The 26,798-nt window shown below is 43.4% G+C and overlaps 1 protein-coding gene across 9 annotated transcripts in view; it reads left to right on the top strand.

Annotated features, from left to right (window-relative positions):
* The window catches only part of CUX1 (cut like homeobox 1), a 270,225-nt gene that overhangs the window by 193,207 nt on the left and 50,220 nt on the right, over positions 1–26,798 (top strand). For 3 of the 9 annotated variants that reach the window (XM_032130107.1, XM_032130108.1, XM_032130113.1), the window contains 8 exons: positions 3,672–3,720; positions 4,733–4,829; positions 5,920–6,591; positions 7,551–7,616; positions 8,950–9,051; positions 11,263–12,089; positions 13,507–13,672; positions 14,364–14,420. In XM_032130107.1, the coding sequence (XP_031985998.1) occupies positions 3,672–3,720; positions 4,733–4,829; positions 5,920–6,591; positions 7,551–7,616; positions 8,950–9,051; positions 11,263–12,089; positions 13,507–13,672; positions 14,364–14,420 (2,036 nt within the window). The remainder of the gene's footprint in view (positions 1–3,671; positions 3,721–4,732; positions 4,830–5,919; positions 6,592–7,550; positions 7,617–8,949; positions 9,052–11,262; positions 12,090–13,506; positions 13,673–14,363; positions 14,421–26,798) is intronic. The other 6 variants (XM_032130112.1, XM_032130110.1, XM_032130109.1 and 3 more) reach the window with 6 other exon arrangements.

Genomic DNA, 26,798 nt, shown 5'->3' with positions numbered 1-26,798 from the left:
TGCTGCACCTGCCTTGTGCCCTGAAACACTGACAGAAATTAACTGCTCATAACGTGCACCAAGAGGAAAGATACCTTGTCAGTAAGGCAGGAAGAGATTGAATTTTTATGTGTTTTGGCACTGATGTATTTTCCTTAATCCTTCCTGGGATGTTAGAGGTGTTCTAGGCTGAGGGATCTCAGTATCGGCCAACTTGAACCTTGGAGGAACTTAGGTGGGCCCATGTCAAGATCTGGGATGGGAGGATTCTTCACTTTCTGCTTTGGCTTTTGTGCCCAATGGCTTTTAAACCTATTTTTGAGATCTGAGAGCTCTGTGTGTCCTTTCAGTTCCCTCTCGAGTAGCACGACAGCGCTGACCCTGCTGCCTTTGCAGTCAGGATCAGATGAACAGAAGTCGAGCTGTCCCAATGCACACTTTGCTTTACAGTCAGATCTTTCAAGTCTTCTTAAATGTGCAGATTCAAGTCACAAGATCATTCCTTTAAAAAGCAGGTAACTGATCTTGAGCCACAGATTGAGTCAAGATCTCATGGGCAAAGATATTCCTGGAATCCAAAGAAGAAACGTGCTTCCTCATATTCCTGAGGAGAATGTGTCTTTTGTGACACATTTAGAGAGTCATTTTTGATGTGTGTAACTTTTACATTCTTATAAAAATGAACCTGCTGGAGTGAATATTCCTCTTAGGGCAATTAGAGGTGCCATCAGCTTGATTTTTAGTATATTTTGTATTTTAACTGTTTAGGAAATTACCTGTGAAATTGTCAGAAAGTTAATTCAGTTAGCAAAGAATCCCCTTCAGGTAGATAGAGGTCAGCAGGTTTCCAGCTAAGGTTTGAATACACCTTGCATACACCGAGCTCGCTGGAAATGCAGCTGCTGCAGGGCTCAGGATCCTTCCTGAAGGTCCCAGCTGGCAGCAGGTACTCAGACCCAAAATGCATCAGCCTCTGCAAGGAGAGGGATGACGGGATCGGGGCTTTAGAGCCAGATTTTTGGTGTGGAGAACCAAATATAACCATAAATAGGTTTATGCTTCCAACCATTGTCAGCTGCATTCTGGGGGCAGCACGGTGTGCTCAGGGCACCACTCACATCTGCTCCTTTGGGAGAGAGCGGCTTTTTTCTGGTTTAGCCTCATCCAGGAGGAAGGCGTTTGGAATGCTGCTGGATTGCTCCACGTGGCAAACCCAGGTGTGGTAAGCGGGGCTCACAAGTGCTGCTGGTCTGAACTGAAATGAGATTTCCCACAGGACATTTGCCACAGGATAATTTGCTGTTCAAACTGGGTTTAAATTCAGATGAGTCTCCTCATTTGGGCATCATGAGGATGTGCATTAGGATTGGCTGTCCTTGCAGAGGCCATTCCCTGCAGAATTCATGGAAACAGGGACCTGCCAGTGGCTGGGGTTTTCCCTGCGTGAGTCTCTGTGCATTTATCTCCCCCAGCACTGTGGAGTCCTGGGATGCAGAGCTGTGCCTCTGAAGGGCTTTCCCAAGAAACACTGGCTTTCAGCTGGGATTTGCCACCTGAGTCACACAGCTGTGATGTCCAAGTGATGTCAGGGTCTCTGAGAATTCAAGCCATCAGTGCACAACCTCCCCTCTTGACTGGCACGAGTCCATTGATAGCACAAAAGAATTGGTTTTGCACATGGCTGAGCTGCTGTGCCCACGTAGAGTCTTCACAGCATCACTTTATGTGCCGTGTATGGGGTGATGGCTCTACCCTACAGCCAGGCAAGAGGTGACACTGAGTGATGCCATATAATGAAAGTGATTGCCAGAAGTTTGTGATTTTAATAATTATTACATTTTAGGAATGCCTGTCAGAATTAACCCTGTGTGCAGTGAATATGCACAGATGCAAAATGCATGAGGTCTCTTTCTCAGAATGACTTTTTTTCCCTTGGATTTGCTATGACTTTGAGTGATCTTGAATGGCCCAGAGACCTGATTTCCAGAGTGTCACTTAAAGCACATCCAGCTCTAGATTAATGCAGGGACAGGTTCAGGCAGTTAATGGGTGCCTGGCCAGCTGCTCGTGGCATCCAGAACTGGTCCCTGTGTCTTTATACTGGACTTCTGCCTTTTTTTGTCTCAGTTTCCACCTGTCATGGAATCACTGAATGTTTTGGGCTGGAAGGGACTTTAAAGCTCATCCACTCCCACCGCCTGCCACGGGCAGGGATACCTTCCTCTATCCCAGGTTGCTCCAAGCTCCATCCAGCCTGGTCTTGGACACTTTTAGGGATGGGACATCCAAAACTTTTAATAAGTGGTCCACAGCCTTTAGTACAGTTCAATAATGATTAAACAGATTGTGCCTGCTCACAGAGTTCCTGGTGCTTTATACATGATAAATGCTGTATAAACACCATCTATATGTGTTTATGTGTTTTTCTTCACCATATGAATGTTGTCTTTGTACGGTAAGAAGCTGAAATCATTTATTGCTTTGATGCCTTTTCCTGGTCTTAAAATCAAGACGCAAACACGGTTAGAAGGGAAAAAGGGATTTTACCTTGGTGTTTGTTTTAAGGATCCTTAGGTGCACACGTCCAGGTCGAATGCACCTCACAATGCCCCCCCAAAAGATCTGGTATATCATTATAGGTGTTACTAATCAGCAGATCTATCAAAGACTCCCCAATGAGAGGCTTGAGTGAGCCCCCCTCCCCAAGGAACCTTCCCCTGGATGGTTCTATCTTAGTTTACAGAATGTGTTCTGGAGAGGACCTTGGGCTCTGGGGCACACTGATCCCTACCTACGAAGCTTCCAAAATGTTGAGTCTCCGAGCTGAACAAACAAGGCCAAGAATGTAGGCAAAAAGCACTAAGAATACAGAAGTTGTAAAAAGGTATCACAGGGGTCTAAAAGAAAAGACAAAAAATCTTCATGGCATCAGCCTCAGTCTGAGGAAGTTCATGTCCTGCCTACAGCAAGCTGATTTTAAAAAAATTTATCCAACAAAGCACAGGAATAAGTCTGGATTTCCTGTAAGGTTCTGGTTTGCCAGACGACACAGCTCTGAAAGCCTCTGAAGGGAGACGTCCTCTGACCGCTCACTGTTTGTATAAAATATTGACAATGAGACTATCAGATTCTTCTCCTAATGTACTTATAAATATTTGGATCTTTCATATTTCTTAAGAAATATGGGGCCATTTTGTCTTCCCTTTGCCAAAGAACGAGGGGGTTATTAAAATGAAAAACTGCCTTTTAGCCTGTAGTGCCTTGGTTGGGAGGATTATTTGTGCATATTTTCCTTGCTGGTGAGCTGGTGTATAATCTATGAAGTTCTGTACTGTGGTGGTGATTCCCTTGTTTTGTTGCTTTGCTACAACTTCCTCATTCCCTTCCAGCTTCACAGATAAATTTATATCATTTCTGACAGCTTAAAATGTTATATCCTTATTAACCTTTAAATTTACGCTTTAAACTGGCCTGGTGGGATTGCATATGGAATGATTTAGATGACGCTCGAGAAAATTTTCTTATCCAATAACTGTTTTGAGGAGTTATTCTGTATTCATTAGGAGACTGCGTTACTGCAAGGAAAGTTGTGGTGTTGCTGGAGAACAGGAAATGATAATGTTAATGCTCATTAGTGGAGTTGTTATGAAAAGGAGAAATAGAAAATAATTTCTTTTTTCTGCCTTCCACAGTATATTGAAATCCATGGAGTTTGCACCATCTGAAAGCTCTGGTGCGCAGGTACTGAACTTACTTTTGTTTTCTTACTTACTCAGCAGCTCAGTTGATTAACAAAAATTTTGCCTTGCAATTCCTTGGCGTTGACATCAACAGTTTCCTGTTGATGTTGAGGCTTCTGGGTCGATCGTTGTTTTTCCTGATGTTTTCTTATGTAAAAAGCTGAACTGGACATTTTTTTTTTGCCTGTTAATTTCTTTTAAGTAGTCAAGGACAAAGTGACGTTTCAGCTGTGCTGGAGTGGATAAACCAGAATGTTGTGAAGTTGAGTCATTTAAAGATACTGGTGTTGGCGTACGGGCAGCACACTGAGCAAGGACTTCAGCATTTTTAAGTATTTGTTAGCCTTGAAAATTTCTTTTCACAAAAGAAAACAAACCATTGAGTAATGAGAAAGCTCTGCTGTTCCAGCAAATTAATCTTAGTTAAGTTTAAAGGTTATGAATTAAATTCCTGCTTCTGAAATCTGAACAGAATATTGATATCCTGGGATTCATTTTCAATGGGTTTTTTTAATGATCGAGGGTTAGATATTTAGGGGAGGGTAAACAGCAGGGTTCTCTGACTGATGTTACTTTGAACAGTTTCTGCTGAAAAGCAGCATGTCAAGGAAATGCTTAGCTTGGGTCAGTTGACCTAGAAGGAATAATATAACCTTAACTCCTGTTTTAATCAGATTAAAAGAAGTCTACAGCTTTTAAACTGAAAGCATGCCAGGACCATTTAAAAATAAGTAGGATTAAGAAAATGTTCCGTTACACATCTCAAAATAATGCAGAATTGATGAATGATTTGCAATGAGAATGAAACAATGAATCTCTTCCATGGCTCACACCAGAGCCTGGAGTGATTCCTGCAGATCTACGCCTGGCGAATTCCCTCGCTGCCTTCAGAGACCAGTCGAGCACTTGTTGGGCTTTTTTTTTATTTTTTTTTCCCTCTGAAATCCTTTTTAGTGCCTGAGTGAGACTCTCAATGCTTTGAGAAACAAACCTCCCACTTTGGTTTCCTTTAGGATGCATCCAAGCCGCTGGAGGTGCTGCTGCTGGAGAAGAACCGCTCGCTGCAGTCGGAGAACGCCACGCTGCGCATCGCCAACAGTGACCTGAGCGGTAGGTTCACCCAAATTTTGGCTCTTCTGGTGCCTCTGCTGTCCTGTGATGGGGGGGAGGGCTGAGTGAGAGCTGAGTGTCTGAGCTAATGCATGGCAGGAGGATTAAGAAGCAACAGGAACACTGAGTAACGTTGGATTTCTGTAGTTTTATAGGCTGGATAATGAAGTAAAACTTAGAGAGTCTATAAAGGTTAAGGAAGAGGCATTACAGGCTGTACCAGTGTTTGAGGCTGTCTTCTGTTTTGGGAACAAATCCATCTCTTTCCCCCACACACAGTGTTGTGCAAAACGTTTGCATGTAGAGCACAGTCTTCCTGTCTGATACACTTGGATATACCACCAGCGGGTCAGCTTGGGAAAGCAAAATCCTTTCTTTCCAGCAAAGTGTGTTTGCCATTTGGCTTTCCTAATGTGGGCTTTTACATCTTGTGTGCACATTTTTTACATGGCAAGTCATGGAATTTCCAGATACTTGAATGCTTATGGTTTTTGCAGCTGGAAGAAAGTTAAAAGTTGCCACTGGCCCTGGGATTACTGAATTCTGAAGCGTTTTATGACTTTTAACTGAGCGATCTTGGTGCATCCACCTAATGGTTATTCCTTTATTCAAATTGGTTTGTTCCAAAATGTAAATGTTTGCTGCATTTGGGTTCAGTCAGGTCCAATGAGTCATATCTTGAATGAGAGACAACAGAGAGACTTGCTGTCTGTAACTGCATTTATTTAACTGTATCACTGCACTTCATGTAACTGTTCATAGTGTTAATGTCTGTAAGGGGGATTCTCCAGGCTGCAACATACAAGAAAGGTGCAAACATGAAATGCATGTTGTTTGTTTTGGGGGCCTTGTTTGGCTTAAAAAATTTCAATCATGAAAAAAAAAAAATTAAAAATAAAAATTAAACAAACAAAAAAACCCAACAAATGAAAACAAACCAAAAACAAACAAAACCAAATCTCCCACCACCACTCCATTGGCCCGTGTCAATCTGCACTTTTTCCCTTTGCGGGGCAAACTTTGCATTTTTTTATCTTGGTTTTTCCCTCTTTGACCCCCCATAATGCATTATGTTTGACCTTCCTTGTAGGGTCAGCCAGGAGAAAAGGGAAAGACCAGCCTGAGAGTCAGCGTCCTGCAACCTTGCCGGCCTCCCCTCCTTCCCAGTTGCTCCGCAACGCGGGGGAGCAGGCTTCCAATACTAATGGTACACACCAGTTCTCACCAACGGGTTTAAGTCAAGACTTTTTCAGCTCATCCCTGGCGAGCCCCAGCTTACCCCTGGCCTCCACAGGAAAATTTGCACTAAACTCTCTCCTCCAGCGACAGCTAATGCAGTCCTTCTACTCCAAGGCAATGCAGGAAGCAGGAAGCACAAGCATGATTTTTCCAACAGGTCCATACAGCACAAACTCCATATCTTCCCAAAGTCCATTACAACAAAGCCCGGATGTAAATGGCATGGCCCCATCTCCCAGCCAGTCAGAAAGTGCTGGGAGCATCTCTGAAGGCGAGGAGATAGACACGGCCGAAATTGCACGTCAGGTGAAAGAGCAGTTGATCAAGCACAATATTGGACAGCGGATATTTGGACATTATGTGTTGGGACTGTCGCAAGGGTCTGTGAGTGAGATCCTGGCCCGGCCAAAGCCATGGAATAAACTGACTGTGAGAGGCAAGGAGCCATTTCATAAGATGAAGCAGTTCCTGTCGGACGAGCAGAACATCTTGGCTCTTCGCAGCATCCAGGGCAGACAGAGAGGTAAGTGCTCCCCAGCCCCCTGCTCCTCATAGTTCCAAACGTTCCAAACCAGGAACTTCCCCATCCGGGGCCGTTTGTGCACTGCTGCTGCTCTCACCCAAGTCAGGTGCCAGGTGCAGGAAGCTGAGCTCCTAGCCCTGCTTTGCAGCACCCTGGCAGGTTTGTATCTCTGCTTATGCTTTTTTTAGCTGCTGGCTGGTGCCTGTCAGCAGGAGTGAGCAGCAGGGGCACTCACAGCCCTCACTTCCCAACAGCTCCGTGCCACAGCTAAACACGGAGTGAAAAGGGTCAGCAGCTACTCAGGGTATCGGTCCTCAGAAATACTTGGGGATTTTTGTTTGAGGTTGTTTACTGAGACCAGGCTTTTTGTTGTGTCTTGCATGATTATGTTTTTTCCCCAAAGTGTTCTGACAAAATAGGGTAGGTGATGCATGAGATGAGTAATTAAAACACAATCCCAGTTTAAAGCAGCTTTGCATATTTAAGGCAGCGATTTTAAGAAGTAACATGCATTTCATTGTGATTCCTCTTAAGACTGAGATTTACATTTAGAGAAACTGAAAACTAAGTTGTTTACAGTCAAGAAATATTGGAAAGGACAGGCAGGGTTTTCCTAGATTTTGTTTAATTGGAAGCACACACTGTTAGATTTATAATCTGTTCTTCCTTTTGATGATTGTACTTGAGGGGATTATCTGCCCATCTTTAACCTCTTCATTTTTGGTATCTCTAGACATTTATTTATATCTGTCTAATCTCCTTTCCGAACATAGCTGTAATCTTTATTAACAAATCAGCCAGCCTTGCTTCTTCCCAAGTAGCCAGTTCCTCCTGCTCAGGGGCCCGAGGGGCCAGGAGAGCTCAGGGCCAGGCTGCCAGCTCCTCATGTCACACAGCCCGTGATGTCAGAGCAACCATCCCCTGATTGTTTTGTTCTTACCAAACTTGTTTTTCAACAGAGAATCCAGGCCAGAACCTGAACAGACTATTTCAGGAAGTACCGAAACGAAGAAATGGGTCTGAAGGTACGTCACAGGCAGGTGTTTTTCTTTGCAGTCAATCCCTAGGAAGTGGAGTGTGCTTTAGCTGTGTGTTTCCTTAAAACTGTGCAGTTTGATTCTGGCCTGGAATCTGATAGAAAAACAGACAGTAAGTATAAAACAAACCATGGGTTAGATGAACACTTTGCTTTTTCTAATTCTGCTGCTGCTGTACTAACGTAACCCTGTTTGGATAGTTCTTCCACTCCCATCCTCCCTGTGTCCGCAGATAAAAAGAGAGAAGTGATAGAAGAGGCTTTATAAAGTCATCAGATCTATTGAAATGCTCTCTTTGCTATTTTTGTGGATTTGGAGGGAGAAAGTTGCACAGTTACAACATCAATTGCATACTGCTTCTGCTCTAGATTTACTTCTTCTCATGGGGCTTATGCTGACAAATTCCACTTTAATACAGGGCTGAATTAGTGGGATGCTTAGTTCAGTGTTATATATGGAAAAGACAACAAGTGAACATCAGATCCATAAATTATCACTGAACAGGAAGTCTGCACATTTTCTTTGTTATGGATTAGTTGCAGAATTTTTCTTTTAGTAAGACCAGAAAGAAGGAAAAACAAAAGCAGGTACATCAAAAGTCTGCAGTTATTTTGACTCCAGTCACAGATTACCTAGCTTGCTTACAAACAATAATCTCATAATGGAAAATGCAGTTACGTGCAATAGCACTCACAGTTTTCCCTCCTTGTCTTCCCCTTGGAGGTTAAAAACAAAAAAAAAAAACCAAACAACCAAGTAATAGCTCTTAGCTGGAGAGTACTTCAAATGGTATCTGCGTTTAAATTACTCTTTCTCTTAATGTATTAACCTCTAGAAAGTTAAAAATTATTTTTATCTAGTTACTTTTTAATTCTGTTTTGGGCTGAATGTATACTCATCCTACTTTGCCTAGCAGCTGATGCCATTTTAAAGTTGATTCTTGGGCTTATGTTTTTAGCTTTCTTCCTTTCCCCTCCGGTTCTTTTCCCTTCTGTTTCCTCTCCCCCTCTAAAAAAAAAAAACAAAAAGGAAAGGAAAAAGAATAGATCTATATATGTTACCATAGAAAAGGAATATATGAGCACCTAGTTGTTCCTCTGATGTTCTCACCATTCCAGGGCAGCTAGAGACAGGCACAAGTAGGATATTTTGCTTTTATTATGTTAAGTACTTTTTTTGTGTGGTGTAAATGTTGGTAAAGGTCCTGTGCAAGTTGTCCTCAGGTTGTGCTGGCCGTGTATCGTACACAGTGTGTCTTTGTGTTACAAAAACAGCCAAATAAAAGTGTTCCTGGTGTCATTAGTTGTGTTTTCCTCCCCAGGTAACATAACCACACGAATCCGAACCACAGAGTCTGGCTCTGATGAAGCCATCAAATCCATTCTCGAACAAGCCAAAAGGGAGCTGCAAGTACAGAAAACAGGTACAGCCTCATTTTGTCTCTGCCTCCTTTTACTGCAGAATTTAATTAAAACGATTGCCATGAGCTTTCTGGTCAGTTAATTATATTCTTAAAACCTTCAGTGTAGATTTTAAAGAGTTTGCTGGAGATTTTTATTGTTATTTAGTGGAGTTGTTTCTGTGTCTGAGGCATCCCAAGTTAAGGTCACATGTGTCACGGCGTGGTGGGGTCTCTGCTCCGCGCCCTGCTCCCTGTGGGATTTCTGAACACCTTTATCCCTGTGCAGAGCTCTGAGCTCCTGGCTGCCCTCCAGACCTGCAGGAGTCACTGAGGGGAACCTACAGAATCCTTTCTTCTCCCACTTCACTCCTTGGAAGGGGAACAGCTCCTGCTTTCTCTTCTCTTCTGTCTCACTCAGGCCCTGGGAACACAACTGCATGGGAGAGGGACTGGATGGATTTGTTGGGGTGAAGGTCACACTCTAGGCAGCAATTACCAGTCCCAGCACCATGGTACATCCTGTACTCAGACAGGCAACTGAGTCCTGACTCTTAGGCTTTATTTTTGGTTACAGAATGTATTCAGTGAATGAACTGGAAAATCCAAAACACATTCCTTTTCCCAAAAAATCCATCTTAGCCTGAGATAAGTCTAATTTCTTGCTGTGTGCTGTCATGTAATTAACATTTCTGTCTATTCCATAGCCCTCTCAGCTTTAAGAGTTCCCAGTACTGCTATGGGCTGAAGTAGAAATTACTGTGCAATACTTTGTTTCATTTTTGAAAGTAAATACTGATATACAGTTTTGGGCAGTTGACTTTCAAATGAAAACTAAGTTAATCTCATGGCAGAATATAAAACACTAGTTAATATATGATCTAAATAATATGACTTTATACAAGAAATTATTGCACAGAGGAAAATATGGGCTTTGTGCAGGAAACTGCAAGAATGTTATTTGGTAGCATGTTTCATCTGAGAGTCTCAGACTTCCTTTCAAATATTAATTCGGCCTCAAAACTCCCTGTGAAACCAGCAGATAAAACAGCAGAGAGAGTCTCACTGTCTTTTTTCCGATTTCTTAGCTTGTCATGTATTTTACAGTGTGTGACAGGGAGGAATGTGGGGAGGCAAATTCAGAAATGCATTCAGATGAGCCACAGTATTACTGGAGCGATACACAGCGTGTTTCAAATCTTATTTCACTCTGAGGCCACTCCTTGCAGAGTGGGGGTTCCCTGCTCCCACCTGGTGCTTCACTTTCCCTGCTCCCTGTAGAGCAGCTTTCAGAGGAACTGGTTTCCAAGCACAGGGGACCTCAGTGGAGACTGAAATAGAAGCAGATGCCATTGCAAAAACCTCCTGGCTCTGCAGAGATAATCCTCCACCCACGTTCCAGTCTCTGCTCATCCCCGACTGCTGCAGCACAGCCACCCAAATCCTGGTTCCCCGCTGGAATGCTGCATTTGAGGGTTATCTCTGTTGAAAGCACCCGTGGCTCCATCCTAGGGCTTCGGATAAGGGAGAGGGTGATGGCCAGGTGTCAGCCTGGCTCTGGTAGAGCTGTTTATTTCAGTGGTTGGGACCATGGAACAAGAAAACAGGAAGCAGGAGCATATTTAGCTTGTCAAATGAAATAATGATGATCTCTTCCTGAAGTTCTGGCTTTGTTGTAATTTGTGTGTTTGTGTTTCTGAAGTTAAAAGGTCTCACCTTATTTATACTGTAATAGTCTGTCCAGGTGAATGCAGCTGTGTTCAGTTCTGAGTGCGTGTTAAATTCATTTGTGAAGAAAAGAGTGAAGTGAAAGGTTAAATAACTTTGTAAATGCAGCTATAAAATGTTATTGACCACTTGGGGGTGGGGGAGGAAGAAGTAAAGGCTTGATTTTCAAAGGCATTTATTTGAAAATTTTTACAATGGTGGAAGGGCAAGTGATCCCAGACTTGTGCAGCTGAGTCTCTGCGTGCAAACATCCAGCACTTTGGCAACTCTCAAAATTTTCCAGTGAAGAACTTTGGAAATCTTACCTTATTTTGAAAAATGCAAATCTTTGCTTAGCAAAAACTCCTCCCTCCCATCCAGAAATGTATTTCAGCCCCACCCCCCCCTTTTTTTTTTTTTGTTTTTTTTTGGGTTTTTTTGTCCTGTCAGGGAAATGTTTACAGTAGCACGTGTTGAATATAAAGCATTTTCCTCTGTTGCATTTAGTCTTTTGGTTGTTTTTCATAGCTGAGCCGGCTCAGCCGCCTTCTGCCTCTAGCAGTGGCAATTCTGATGATGCAATTCGATCCATTCTGCAACAAGCCCGACGGGAAATGGAGGCACAGCAGGCTGCCCTTGAACCTGCCTTAAAAACACCACCTCTATCTCAAGCTGACATTTCTATCCTGTCCCCCAAACTAGTGTCTACACCTGCAATGTCTTCGGTTTCCAGCTATTCTCCTTTGGCCATATCCCTGAAGAAACATTCATCTGTCACTGATTCCAGTATCTCTGCATTGCAGAACCTCTCTGGGCTCAAAAAGGAGCCTCAGGAGGCACCTGTTTTAGAGCTTCATGGAATAAGTGATTCTGCCCAGGGTATGTTGAGGCATGTTAAAAATGAGTTGGGACGTGGTGGTGTTTGGAAGGACCATTGGTGGAATACTGTGCAGCATGAGAGAAGAAATGCAGCTCTTCCCGAAGATATAAAAGTTGAGGAAGCCAGTGGTGGAAAAGAAAAGGTCAGCAATCAGACTAGGCCAGATCGTAGCCAGCTCCAAGGACCGTCTTCTTCCGAGTATTGGAAAGAGTGGCCAAACGCGGAATCTCCGTACTCGCAGAGTTCTGAATTGAGCATGACTGGGGCGAGTCGCAGTGAGACACCACAAAATAGCCCCCTCCCTTCATCCCCTATCGTGTCCTTGTCCAAGCCATCCAAACCTTCGGTTCCTCCACTGACACCCGAGCAGTATGAGATTTATATGTACCAGGAGGTGGATACGATAGAGCTAACGCGGCAGGTCAAGGAAAAGCTAGCAAAGAATGGCATCTGCCAAAGGATCTTTGGGGAAAAGGTAAAGAAGTGGTTCTCTCTTGTTTCACCAGTGTTGTGGTTGTGCCCTCTGCTCCTTACACAGGTGCAGAGCCAGAGGGGGATGTGCCACGGGTGTCCTGTGGAAAAATGTTTCTGCTCCGTGTGTGAAGTATTTCAAAACTAAGCTCACAAAGTATTCGTTTCCCTGGGTGGTAGGAATTGCAAGAGTTCTTATAAAGGGATTGGCTTCAGCCACTTGGAATTAGGAGTGAGGCCCCGAGTTTAGAAGCCTTGAAAGCTGAAGCAAACGTTGCTGAGACTCAGTATTTCATGTTTAATGTAATGAATTCGTGGAATATTTGAGTTAATACCATTGTCATGACTGGAGAGTCTTAACTCTGTTATAAGCGAAGATTATGGACACAAGAGCATTTTTCCTTTTTCGTTATTATTTGGAAATGTGCACAAGGGCATTAAAACAAACACATGGAAAATCCCCTAACTCTCCTTAGTCTGAAGTCAAGAATTCCCAGTCATTTCTTATACCTGGTGCTCAGTACCTCAGTGTGCTCTGAGATGTTTTAGAGCAGTGTTTGATTACAGATAAGGCTCCCTGAAGTTCTCACGTTGTGGGCCCTAAGCATTGAGCACGTGGGATTTTGAGGGTCCCTAACCACCAGAAAACCCCTCCCAGGCTGTAAAAAGTGTTGGACATTTGCTGTTTCTTCTTCCTATAAAGAATGGAATCAATAGAAAAGTGTAATAGGAGCTGGCACCGCACTATTACCTTCTCACTAAGATGTAAAATGAAAAGTCTGACCTCTTGGGGTCATTAAAGATCCCATGGCAGCTTTCATTAAGTATGATTTTTAACTCTTGTACCTGTGCTGAATTCCAGGCAAGTAATTGCATTCTGCCTGTCTGAGATTCTCCCCCCCCCACTGCAGTCAGCTGTATTCTTGAATATTTACTTATGTGGAGCAGCCGCTGCTACAGGTGAAAACACACATCGTTATAATTCATCCCCCAAAAATCAACCAAATACAGGCCTAGTCTCAAAAGTCCCAATTATTTTTGTTTGAGAACAAAATACATGCCAGTCATTGCCTGTTTCATCTGCCTGTGTGTGCCTGGACTCGGTGTTTTTCCTGTTAAAACTGATGAAACTGTTTGACACAAAATATGAAAAGCATGCAAATCCCTCACCAGGCTGCTGCCACCCAGATCCTGCAGGAAAAACCCACCTTCCTTCAGAAGGCAACACAGCAGGAAGAAAAGCATTTCCATCTGAGTATCCACAGAAAACAGCTTTTATAATAGTCCAATTTTTACAGTTTTTATAGTTGTCCATATACAAACAATTTGAGCCACACAGTAAAGGAAACCAAAATGAGTTAAATTCCCCCCGTTTCCACTGCCAGTGTGTTAACATGCCGTTCTTGGTTGCTTCACTTCAGGTATTGGGGCTGTCCCAAGGAAGTGTCAGTGACATGCTCTCCAGGCCAAAGCCATGGAGTAAATTGACCCAAAAAGGCCGAGAACCATTTATTCGTATGCAGCTCTGGTTGAATGGTGAGCTGGGACAGTGTGTCCTGCCCGCACAAGGGCAGCAACAAGGACAAGGTAATTAAAATTCCACTATGTTGTTTGAGTTGAGGAGGAGGAGGAGATTTTTTTTTTTCTTTTGCCTTTTTTTTTGTTTTTTTTTTCTATTTTCTGGTTTTGTTTTTGTTTTTTTTTTTTAAAATTTGCAGTAAGCCAGCCTTGCACCAGTGCTGGTCCAGGTGTTATGGAAGTGGCAGCATCCACCCTGGCAGCCCGGCCGGTCCCTAAGGGGACACGCTGGGAATGTTTACCATCGTTTATGTGTAATTGATAAGCAGCAGTTATCAGGTTCCTCATTAGGGTGATATTATCTAGGCACGAGTATGATATGCAATCCCAAAAATTTTGGCCAAAGAGCTGGAAAATGTTGCACGCTGTTTCCTAGGGTTGCACAGGGGATTTGGATTGTTCCAGGGAGAATATCGATTGCTGTCTCAGGAGGTGAGCTGGAAAACTAAGCTTTAAAGGGGGAGTGCTGGGTTGCAATGACACTTTTATTGTGGCTGTCTCTTCCCCTAATACCTATTGACACAGAAAAGTCAGGCTGGAGCCTGGCCTCGGTCGTACCTTTCTGTGCCACTGAGTTAACTGAGCAGCGAGCCCTTGCCGAGATCAGCACTTTGCTATTTGTTGAGCCTGCTTACTGTTTAGTTTGTGGTTTGGCATCTCCTTTCATTGTTCCCTGATTTTCCTCTCCTCTCTTATCTAGTCCTTCACTCTGTGACATCATTACAGGATTCCCTACAGCAGGGATGTGCAAGCTCAGGTAATCAGCTGGTTTCAATGATTTGCTCTGAAATAATTCTCTGTGCTTTTGTTGCGTTTGCTTTGATGCCGAGAGGTTTCTCACGTTTTGTTGTATCATACAGGAGTCCCTTCAATTTTTTTTTTTTATTAATGCAGTTAATTCCTCCTTCTCTCCTTGTTGCTATGGCAGATGTAGGGAGCACACATATTTAGCTGCATATATTAGGTAAAGAGGCTCTGTCTGATCTTTGAGACCATTGGCTCCGTAAGGGGTTTTTTTTTGCCGTAGTTCAGCTTATCAATGTGACATGTGACAATGGCTGTAAAACAAGCCCTTGGTTTGTAATGTGATCCACATACTCCGGCTGCTTCACTCGCTGGTAGGTTTTTTTCCACTCTCCTTTGCACAAAATCTGCTTTGTTAATCTGAAGGTGGGGAACAGACCACATTATGTCTTTTTCAAGCTTTTTTAAATATTCCCAGCTGACCTTTTTTTCCTCTTTTCCATTTGCAAAAATTAAATAAATAAAAAAATAAGCAGATGCAGCAAAGCTGAGTGTCAGGAAAGTGAGTGTCTGAAGGCTTTTAGAGATGGCCACAGGATAGGAGGGAGGCTGGGACAGGAGAGAACAGCTGTGTTCCTGCTGTTAGATACCAAACTCTACCCACACAGCCTCTTACCAATGAAATGCTTCACTGATGTACAACACTCCAGAAAAATACCCCTGCCCTGCTCTGTGCTTACAGCCAGTGCCCTGTGCTGGAGAATTGCTGCATTTCAGGGTACAGACAGAGATGGGTTGTGCTCTTCTTCCACCTTTCTGCTTATTCTGAAATGCTCCCTTTTTTCCTGCAGCTCACTGGCTTTACTCTAAATATCCCAACCAAAGTGCTTTTTGTATCTGCTGGGGAAACTATTTTGCATTCTAAAAGATTTTACTAGAAGAAAATCTGTGATGATATTCAGTCCACGTTTTTCTTAAGGAGAACAGTTGAAAATAAATAGATAAAAGCAAAAAAAAAAAAAATGCCCCCAGTAAAAACAAGCCATGAAAACAAAACCAAAATGGGAGAAAATGATTTGCAATCATAGGGCTATTGTTACTTATAGCCAAGCATTTAGGGAACATGGAAATTTCCTGTGATGGTTCATTAAAAACATGCCGTTGAGTACTTTTTTTGTGGCATCAATGCCGTGCAAGAGTGTCACAGTTACAAACGCCTGAGACGGCATGGAAAATATGAGTAATTAATTGTAGCCATTTTAAGGGGAATTCGGAATCAGAGGAGCTGGGAAATGCTGCATTGTTATTGCTAATCTTCATATTTATGACTAGCTCTAATTATAAAAGATGGAAAGACAAGCCCATAGTATTAAAATCCGACCACCTTCTGGATTCCCGGGGGGATCGCTGGGAGCTGAAAGTGATTTCCTTCAGGAAGTTCAGTTTTGCTGCCGGGGTATTTTGTTCCCTCCCACACTCCCAGTGTCATTTGTCAGTTCCTGCCCTTGAGCCAATATTTTGTGAGGTGACACGTTCCTATCAGCTAATAAAATCATGTTATTGATGATTGTCCTCCTTCATTCCTTAAAGCCAACTTGCAAATGAGAAAATGGGCTCGTGCCCTTTCCTACCTCCTCTCGGAGGATTAAAAATAGAATTGTTGTACAAAATGTTCTATTCTTGATGCCTTTTTCTGTATGAAGGAATAAGGAGGGTTGTGACACCAGGCAGAACAAAAGAGCAAAATCCAAGTTATTTGAATGAGGAAGGGCAGTTTGGTAATTTCCTTTTATTAGCAGCTGTTCTGTAATTAAAAATGCAGGAAACAGTTTGGAAAAGGTAATAATAATTATGCATTTGTGAAAGATCCATCACTTCAGGGCAGGGAGAAAAAAAAAAAGAGAGAGACAGCTCCAATTTTCTGGTCTTCTGAGACATTTCCCAGGAAAATCAAGGCAGAGAGGGTTGCATACTTGTAATTTTAAAACAGAAATTAATCAGAACAATTTTGAAACGAGGAAAGGTCTGGAGCCTTTTCCATGTAATATAATTGGCTTGGAACTTGTTGAATGCATGAAGGGAAAGAAGTGAAATTAAACTAATACACTCAGTGGCTCCTGAGTGCTTTGCCAAGAAGGTCTTCAGTGTACAGAGTGTCAACATGCATAGTAACGACTCAAACTTTTATTAGCTGGGAGTATTTTCATTACTGTTTGGCTCTGTTCTATCAAACTAGCAAGATTTTCTGGATTTCTGACCCAGTTAGTTACACTTCTAGATCACAAGGTTTTGATTAACACCTCATTCATGAAAATCTCACCTTTTGTCCAGTAATTTCCCATTTTCACGTGTGGACAGGTGGGCCCATCAGCGTTTCATATAATGAATGGATAAATAGATAGATTTTATATATTTATATATATGTTGAGATAGCAAAGAGAAGCCAGGCTTGGTTTTCTTCTTGGAAGCTGTATTTATAAATTTTATAAAAAACAGTCTGTACCAAAATGACAGCCAGGTATATACCTGTATTTTCTGCCCGTGAGCTTTCTTCAAGGCTTGGTGATTTTGTGCAACTTTCAGGGAACATGTTTTACACAAAAATGGTGTCTGTACTCTAGGTGGTCAAAAATAGTATTGCTGTGCCTTTTCTAACATTTTTTCTGTGTATTTCTTTCCACCTAAATGCTCTAATGCCCTTGGGTAAATCTGCCTTTTTAATGATTTATGTGTCAAAAGCACGGACCAAATCACATGGAAAAAAAAGTTGAATTAGTGTCACCCAACTGCATCAGCATTTTTTCATGATGAATTTGGCCCTTATTTAGTTGCATTACTGCTGATGGGAGCTGGGGTGGGTTTGAACAGTTGCCATGTGCCAGGAGAAGGCTTGGAAATTTTTCTAAATACTTGTACTGTGCACAGCTTTTATTAGTTGGTTTTATTTTGGGGGTTTGTGCTGCGTATCTGTAGGAGATTGAGACAGAGTTTCCTTTTTGGTGCTGTTGATTCCGTGGCTGCTCGCAGGAAAGCTGAATTTTTACATTCACTTTTGTCTTTATCCTCTGTGAAGGACATATACTCTCTATATTCTACATTAAAGACTTGCAAATACTCAGTGGGAGGAAGACGTGCCTTTTCGGTGTGTGTTTCTGCAAGGGTCGTCTTATGACCTAATGTGGAAATCTTCATTTGCCGATACAGCTGCGGGTGATCTCAGGGGATTTTGAATTTCCCTTTTGTTTGTCTTCCTTTCTGGGTATCATCCATCATTCCTAACCTCATGCTGCTTAGCAATAGTAACACTCATGGGAGTTGAAGAAAGGATTATAGCAGCATAAAATGGGGAGCTAATTAGAGCTTGTTTCAAAATCAGAATCTAGCTTGAGATAATTGCATATTATCTGGTGATTTAAAAACCCGAGATCTACTGTATTTAGATCAACCAAAATATGCATAAAAGCTTTCTTTTCAAAATAAAGCGTTTGTAACAACAGGGAGATTACTTCTTATCATCCCTTGGGAAAGCAAATCAGAAAAACCTCAGTATGGTTCAGTGTAGTTATGATACTAACAGAGAGACTGCGGAGTGATGGCAAAGCCAGGTATCCGTTGTATTTTTATTTATGTACTACAGATTCCTGTAACAGTTTCCAGTACAGAAGCTGCTGAAGGGGCAGGTGGTTAACTGTGTGCTGGGTGGATCTTCCCCTTTTCCTGATACCAGGAGAATTCTGTCACGTTGGCTGGTCTGGGAGAAACAAAGTAGGGAGAGAGCGTGTTTCAGGCTGGCGGCCCATATTCAGGAATACCATCCTGATGCACTTATGGGAAGAGCTCAGTAGCCATGTGATGGCAAAGGAGAAGCTCTTACCCCCATTTCCCCATGTTTTATCATCTTTTTTTGCATTGTTCTGGTTTGTTTTGGGTGGGCAGAGCTGTCCAATGGTGCTCCAGAGCACGGTTGGGATTAGCCCTGGGAGAGCTGAATCCTTACACTGTGACATCACCAAAGTGATCTGTGCAGTGATGCTGACAGACCTTCCCAAATTGGAGCTGGTTTTTGTTGTTGAATCAAAAAAACCAAGAGAGATGGTTTTGCAGTCATTTGCTGGCATTCCAGGTTAATAAAAATGTATGACATGAAATGTTTGTGGTTAATGCAGTCTGTGAAATGGAAGAGAAGGGAGATCACATGGCTCAGACAGCAGACTGCAGGAATTCCTTGCAGAGATGTTTTGTGTTTGATGACCAATTATTGAGTCTTGGACTTGGGAAAGTTGTGGCCTTTTGTGCTAGGTGCAAATGTGGTTTTAAAGTTCAGAGCTGAACAACTATGTCAGCCAAAGAGTTACCTTCATGCTTATCCCTGGAGCACCCTGGCACATTCTGGTGAAGTTTCCACATTCTTTCTGTGTGGTTTGGGATTGGGCTGGGGAGCAGTTGGCCGTGGCTGTCTTGATTTCAAACCATAGGGTATCAGTTGGCTCCTCATAAGGGCAGCTGTTACAGTCTGTCTGTAACGTGTGCGATCATCTTCTGTGCCATTTCCCTGACATTTGGACCATGAACACCTCCCTGGCAGCCTTTCTGGTATCAATAAAGCCAGGAGAATCACTGTCAAGGCACCTCACTGGGACCTGGGAACGCAGCATGAAGTCAGTGCCTCCAGTTGCTTCTGAGCATAACATTGGCTCTGATTCCTGGCCATCAGCTGGGCATTCCTGCTTCCTGCCCAGGCTGCCTTCCACAGCCCTGCTCCTTTTCCATCAGTGATGCCTTGCAAATTGTCAGTATTTGTGGAGAAATTCCTCTCCTAGTTGTATTCTTCTCTGTCCATTGAACCACCCAGTGATTAAACAACTCCATCCTCACGATGGTCACAGCTTTGCTAGTACAGAAGGGCTAAAGTAAAATTCATAATCAGAGAGTGAACAGTTTTCTAGGTAGATACTCCTTGTGACTCAATTATAATGTTCATGTTAATGCAGCAAAGAGGAGACCTGTGCTGGATTCTGAAAGCAAATTTAATTCACTCCAAAGTGCAGTTTTGGGTTCCTAGAATTCGTTTTGGAGAAGTTACCCAGTCGAGTTGCAGCTTTGTTTTATTTCTGTGGTTAGTTTAGGAATGTGGGTCCTTGACGCTCACTCCCCCTTAGTGTGAGATCCCCAAGCAAGAAGTTCAAGTGTGGCTCTGCAGCAGCACCGAGCCAGGCACTTAAAGTCTTCATTTTCAAAGAGAAGAATTAATAAATGAAAATATTTTTTAAGCCGTGTGAAAAAAAGAAACTTTCCTGACCATTATTGCCTCAGGCTTCTCAGGTAGTTCACAGAGTAGCAGCTGGCATGAGAGTTGCTAAAAAGGGGGTGTAGTTAGGGAGAGAAACCATGGTCGTTGAGTAGTCAAGCTCTGTAAATTCCACTGTTGTTCATTTCATTACTTATTACTTCATTTCATTAATTACCAGCATTTTCTTTCCCCTCCGCGTGCACATTCGGAGACACGCGGCCTCCTCTTGGGAGGGGGCTCACCCCCCCTCCCCTCTGCCAACTGCAAACCACTGAGGGGCTGGGTGGAAAACAAGGAGCTGATAGACTGGAAAGCCAAATTCCAAAATAACTGGAGCAGCACAGACACACGAGCGAGGCCGTGGCTGTCGAGCTCCAGCGCGGGGAGGCCGAGCAGCTCCGGGCAGGGTCAGGAGCCGGGGTGGCGGCCGGGATCTGTCCCCCGTGGGCTGGCAGCTGCACAAGAGCTTGGAAAGGCTCTTCTCCAAAGGGAGCAGATATTTTTCTGTTGGGGATAGAAGGCTCTGGCAGCTGGCAGAAGCTCACGTTGGTGTTCTGGCTGCTGGTGGGAAAAGGAGGGGGCTGCAGGTCCAGCCCTGTGGCCACTGGTGGGGTGGAGATGGCCACAGTACCCTCGGCCCTCCCCGGGAGACAGCCCAACTGCTGCTCAGCAAATTACCAAATGCTCCTCCACTGGCTGAAAATTACCTTGCTTTCAATTCAAAGAACAGATAATGGGGCTATTTTCCTCCCAAAATACTGGGAAAAAGGTGTGTGAGCACCAAATGTGCAGGTTGTTATTTCCATCTTGTAATGGGGATGAAAATCCTCTCCACCCAGCAGCTCTGAAACAGGGAAATAAACAGCCTGTTCTGATTATAGAGTTACATATTGCTTGGTAGCAAATCATTCCCAAGAAGAAAAACCAGAATATTACCAGAAAATTAGTGTCTTCTAAGTTACTTTCCAGCCTGTCCTTTACATTAGGGTGTGAGAGAAACTTAGGAATTTGTCTCACCTCATTTGATGAGTGTTGGAGGGTTTTGTAACTTGCCAACAACCTTCCAGAGAAACAGCAAATGAAAGAATCCAGTGATTATTTTCAATCTGATGAGAAATGCAACTTGCATTGAAAACAAAGCAAAGTGGCTTTGAGATCAAATTTAAATAAGAGTGAAAAGAGAAAGATAGTCAATTAAAAAGCCAATGAAAAGAGAAAATACAATTACAACAAGAAATGTAAAATAGGCCTGATAGTACATGTCCGATATTTATACTTGTCGAAGATACTGCTGATGGCAGCTTATCACAGAATCACAGAACGGTTTGGGTTGGCAGGAATCTTAAAGCTCATCTCCTTTCACCCCCCTGCATGGGCAGGGACACCTTCCACTAGCCCACGTTGCTCCAAGCCCCGTCCAACCTGACCTGGCACATTTCCAGGGATGGGGCAGCCACAGCTTCTCTGGGCACCCTGTGCCAGGGCCTCCCCACCCTCACAGGGAACAATTCCTTCCTAATATCCCATCTAATCCTGCCCTCTGGCAGTGGGAAGCCATTCCCCCGTTGTTCTGTCCCTCCATGCCCTTGTAAAAGCATCCTTCTCTGTTTCCTGGCATGAGATGGTCCCTTCTGGTCTCATCTCCAGAGCCATCTCCCCTTTTCTCGCTGCTTTCCGTGGGATCCTGGGATGGGTCTGGGATGGGTTCCCACACGAAGGAGGTGTGAGATTCACCACGGTGTAACCACAGCTGTGGTTAGTGTTTGTTTCTCTGGTTTACCTCTCTGGAACTTGAGTCCTAAAAATAGTGCAAGTTTGAACGGGCAGATGTTTCATTTGTCCTTTACGAGAGGACCAAAATTAGCCTCTCATTTGGCACCTAAATAAAGCAACTTAACTGCCTTTATGCGAACTTTGCAATTACTGTCTATTGAAGTTGCAGCATTTTGTTGTGTTTGATGGGGAAGGGTATTATATAAGCAACACCAGCACCTAAAAAGCCACCAGACCTTGAAAGAGAGAGGACGAACATGAACGAGCCCAACTGGGGTTTTCTGGGGGGGTCTGATTTGGGTGGTTGGTTTGGGTTTTTTTTTTACTTTCTTTGATCCAAGACAGGTGTTTTCCCTAATGAAGGTTTCATTAAAAAAAAAAAAAAAAAAAAAGAAAAAGGGAGAAGTACCTTGGAAATGCTCAGAGAGCTGTCTACTGTAAAGGTAAAAACATTAATAAAAGGACAGCAATGGTTTCTCTAATTTTCAGAGAAAAATCTGCACAGAATGCCTGAAGCTGGGTTAGCAGTGGGACTCCCCAGGGGCAACAGAAAGATGTTATAATCAATTACCACATCATAACACTGATGTATGATAATTACTGAGTGTTCCTCCTGAGATAGTGCAGCATTTGGCTGGGATGCGGCTCTTTCATGGTCCACTGCCTGATTAATATGCAAATAATAGGCTGATTGCATGATGAATGCAGAAAATGAGTTCGCTGATAACGTGAGCACCGAAGCGGGAAGATGATAAATTACTTTTACTGACTGTCCTACATTAAGTACCCTTTCTCAACAATTTTATCACAAATTAAGTAAAGCAGTATGGAGAGATTATGAGGATGTGTAAAATAATGTACCTTAATAGCTTTTATAATATTGTTGCGTACAATGTAAATGTCATTTTGTTTCAGCACTTTCCCCAGCACTCCTCCAAAAAGGAGGGTCTTTAGTGCAGCCACTGCTCAGGGTCACTCTGCTTCTCCAAGATGAAGAACAGCTCCCTGTGCTGAGGGTGGGAGATGGGACTCCTCTGTTGGGAAGGAAGGAGGCCAGTCATTAGCCTGGGATCCATCCCATATGGATATTGCCCGTGGCGAGGGAATGTCCACATTGTTTAGTGGGGGAAGTATCTTTAAATGCAGTGCACAGAGCACATATGCACCCTGCTGCAGCCTCTGCTCCCAAGCAGACACGAGGTTCAAATCTCAAAGGAGGGTGTAGAAATACCTTCACACTCAGGCTCCTGACACAGGAGGACAACAAACAGTCATAAAATTGGTGCCACGTTCAAGCAAGTTAGTTTAACGCATCAAATCACAAGGTCAGCAAGTCAACAAAGACACCATAAACTGCAGCAGAACCTCCTCACAGAGGCTCTCACTCTGTTTTTCAAAAGGTATTGTGCACGTGTTTGTCTTGATTATACTAAAAATATAACACTGTGGGGTTGTGGCATCTTGATTGATTGCTTCCATGACATATTTGTTTTAGCATTCAGAAAATCCTTAATAAAGCTTCTGCACACAAGCTGGTTTAATAATAAGGTTATTGAAAATATTTTCCAGCAGTTACTTCTAAATATTGATTTCTAGCTACGTTATGGAAACACAGAAAAATCTGAATATTAAATAAAGGCTGGCAGACTAGAGCAATGTCTTTTAAAGCAGCCATGATTCTGCTATTAATCACCTCATTTAAAATACAGTATATTTTTAGGAGGAGTCTTTTAATTGTTTAAGGGTGATCTGTAAAACCAAAAAATTATCATTTACTCTTCAATGCCAAGATCCCACTTTTGGCTCAGGAGTCATAGAATCATAGAATGATTTGAGGCTGTTGGCCTGACCTGTTCTTAAGTTTCCCCCTTTTTTTTTTTTCTGTGTTTTATTGTGAAGTAGTGCTTAGGGTTACAGAGGCCTCATCTTCTCTCCAGGCCATTGCAAAAATGTCCCTTAATTCTTCTCTTGTGAGAGTTTTCTCTGGGGGTGTGGTTGTGTCAGGGCTTGGTGTGTGTGCTCCAAAGTCAGGTCTCAGGACAAATTTCTCTTGAATTGATTGACTCCAGTTGTATTTTCCTGCACAAGATTCCAGACATCCTTTGGAGCAATCTGTACTCCCCTGTCCTCCTCTAACTTGGTGGAAGTCTGATGGTTTCAGTTTATGTTGCCTTAAAATAGGTCTTGGTGTAGCTTTGGGCACAACAGTGGGATTTCTAAGACTCGGAGGCGTTTGTGGCTGTGGGTGTGTTGAAGGGAGAATTGGTTGCCCAACTTCTCCAAGTACTTTTAAACATCCAGCTGTAAATCTCTCCTCATGAGCCTATCACCAGCTCCTGTCTTACGTGCTCTTTTCTCAACTTCATCTGGTTTCTCCAGCTCCTTCTGTTTTCCAGAGCAGCTGAAAACACATTTTTTTTTAATAGAGGCACAAAGCTAATACAATTATTGAAAATACAATTTAAGTTGTGGCAATACCATTAATCCTTCAGCAATACTCAAAAGCAGGTTTTTTTAGGTAATTCTAACGTCTATCCTGATTATTCAGTTTTCTGTGCTCCTGACACTTATCATATACTCATATGCAGAGTGGGAACCTTTATTTTTATATTGCCCCAGTAATTCCAGAGTTAACCAAAGCCAGTTCCTCCCCTTTCTGTGCAGACACACGTACATCTGCATGCTTTCCTAAAGGGGTTTTTCCATTGATCCCTCACCCCATCCACATAAAATTTCCCTCTGCGCCAAGACCCAAAATAACATTTTCCCCAAAGTTATAACATTTATAAAGCAAACAAACAAACAAACAAATTCTCCACAGTCAGAGTGGTGGTAACTCCAGCGAGCGCTTACAACTCTTAACTGCACGTACCTACGTATTTGACATCATTATAGATGCAAACTGCAGGGAGCTTTGTGCACTCCCTGCATAGAACTGGGGGAGTTTATAACTGTAGGGAGGATCATATTTTCATGAGCCACATTAATTTGCAAATTGTGACTAGGCAAGGTTCACTCACTCAGAGTAAATCCACCAAAAGCACTACCTTGGAGAAGGCGCTTTCACGCTTATTTTCTTTAATTAGTCGGAAGAGGGATGTGTTGCAGTGCTCTCCCACAAGTGCTGCTCAGCTTTATTACGTAGTTCAGGCTTGTGCTGCACCCACTGTTAGTGAGGAGAGTTGCTATTATGGTGCTTTAAAAGATGAACTTTAGAATGCTAATTTCTTCTCATCCCTGGAAGTATCCAAGGCCAGGTTGGACAGGGCTTGAAGTAACCTGGGATAGTGGAAGGGGTCCCTGTCCACGGCAGGGGTTGGAACCAGATGAGATTTAAGGTCCCTCCAACCCAAATCATTCTGTGGTTCTCTGATAAGACCCTGCAAAGGCAGCCGTGGATAAAGGTAAAATCAAATAGAAGGTTGGAGGGAAGAAATCTCTCCCTGAAATTTTCACACCCTGGAAAGCTGAATACCAGGGTTGTCCTGGGGATGTTGATCAGTTGTATGTGATCAGGCCCTGATTCTCAGGGCAGCATTCACCAGGTTTTGGTCTACAAATTGGATGGAATGGGCAGCCTCATCATCGGGCAAAACAGAGACTAATCCAGTCCCAGTGTGAGACACTTTGATCTCAGGCGACCTGCCAGGCCTGTTGTTGTCCATTAGCTCATCTGCACGAGGAGGTAAATGCAGCCCTGAAGTAGCAAATGCTCTTTTAAGAGATTGCTGGGAAGTCTCCTGTCCACGTTCGTCTGCTTTCATCTTCCCCACTAAAGGGCCGATTTGGGAGCGAGCGGAGCCTGGGATGCTCCAGCTCCTGTGGGATGTGCCCGTTCCCCCAGTTCCTCAGGAGGCAACTTTGACTAGTTTGGCACAAACCTGCAGCCCGAGCTTTGGACAGTGGAAAAAGTGGTGCATCAAAGCAAGCGCCAGTGAAATCATGTTTGGGTTCTTGTCGGAATGTCACAGAGTACCCTGTCATTTTGTTTTAGCAACTTGTCCTTCCAAATGCGCAGTTCGCCTTATGGCATGCCAGCAGTAAAAATGTCACTTACAATAATTACTTTTTGGTGAAAATGCTTGCTGACTTCCTACCTTCAAGCTGTTTTTTACACAGTGGGGAGATAATAAGAAATGACTTTATCCTGACTGCTCAAATGAACACTAAATGGAATTTAGGTTATTATTACTGCAGATAGAGGACTGTGTATTGAAATTTAAATAGTGGATCAGATAAACTACAGAGATTTGTCTCTGAAAATTATAGTGGATCCATTTTTCCAATCCACTTCTCTCTGGAACTTAAGGCAGCTGTTGTCTGCCTGCTGTCTTTAGAATATAGTATTTTTCATAATCCTTTTAGAGGCCCCTGAATAACTTCTGTGTTTTGCATGGTCTTCCTCAACTTCGCCATGTTCTGTGCTTCGTTCCCCGTGAGTCCTTTTGCAGTTTATTAGCTAAGCCTGTGTTAGCAGCGAAGGTTGGACAGGTTATTCTCCCAGCAGCTCCAGGAGTACAGGGTGTGTCTGTGGATGGACAGGTGTGCTGGGAGGAGAGGCTGGAAGGACTGGGCTTGTGGTTTATGCTCACAGATTCAGATGCTCTTGTTCAAATCTTTGAACTTTGGATTTACAAGTGGCTGTAAAGTCAGTTTGCTGTCGGAGGTGAGGCAGGGTCTGAGCAAAAGCAGCAAACCTGCAGCTCTCAAAATGCATACAAGAAGCTGCAGTGGAGGAATGTGTCCGTGCTGGCAGACGTGGTGCCTCTGGGACTGGTGAAACCGGATCCGTGTCTCAACACTGCTCCGTCATCTGAATGCCTCCGTGGAGGGGATACATCTGGCACTGATGTCAGGTCCTGTAGATGTCTCAGATTTTCTGGGGAGCTTTGAGCAGGTGGCACCTGCAGCTCTTTGCATCCGAGATGTCCTGAGCTTCAGAAGGAGCCTCCAGGTGAAGAGTGCTGTGGATCTGAGCTGTGCTCCAGCATGGAGGGGCCTGTTGGATACCTTCCTGTGGCCTTCAGAAGAGTTCCTGGACATCACAGGAATGGTCCTTCTTGAGCAGTGCCCTGCAGTTCTGAATGTCCCTGACTGCTGGGTTCCTGCAGACCTGGTGATGCTCAGGAGAGCTGCAGGAGAGGAGCCCTGCACAGCCTGTGATTCCTTACACACTGCAGGGATTCTGCCACATTACCATGGCAGAACCTGAGCAGACCTTGCAGAAGGACGTGTCAGGCTGGACTGTGTTAGGGGAAACGTTTTCAGGTGATTTGCAGGCTATCAGTGGGATGGTCAAGCAACTGAGGTCCCAGGATCCAGTCCTGG

Source organism: Corvus moneduloides, chromosome 20 (assembly GCF_009650955.1).
Source record: "Corvus moneduloides isolate bCorMon1 chromosome 20, bCorMon1.pri, whole genome shotgun sequence".
Classification (NCBI taxonomy): Eukaryota; Metazoa; Chordata; class Aves; order Passeriformes; family Corvidae; genus Corvus; species Corvus moneduloides.
This window is presented reverse-complemented; position numbering and strand designations above follow the sequence as displayed.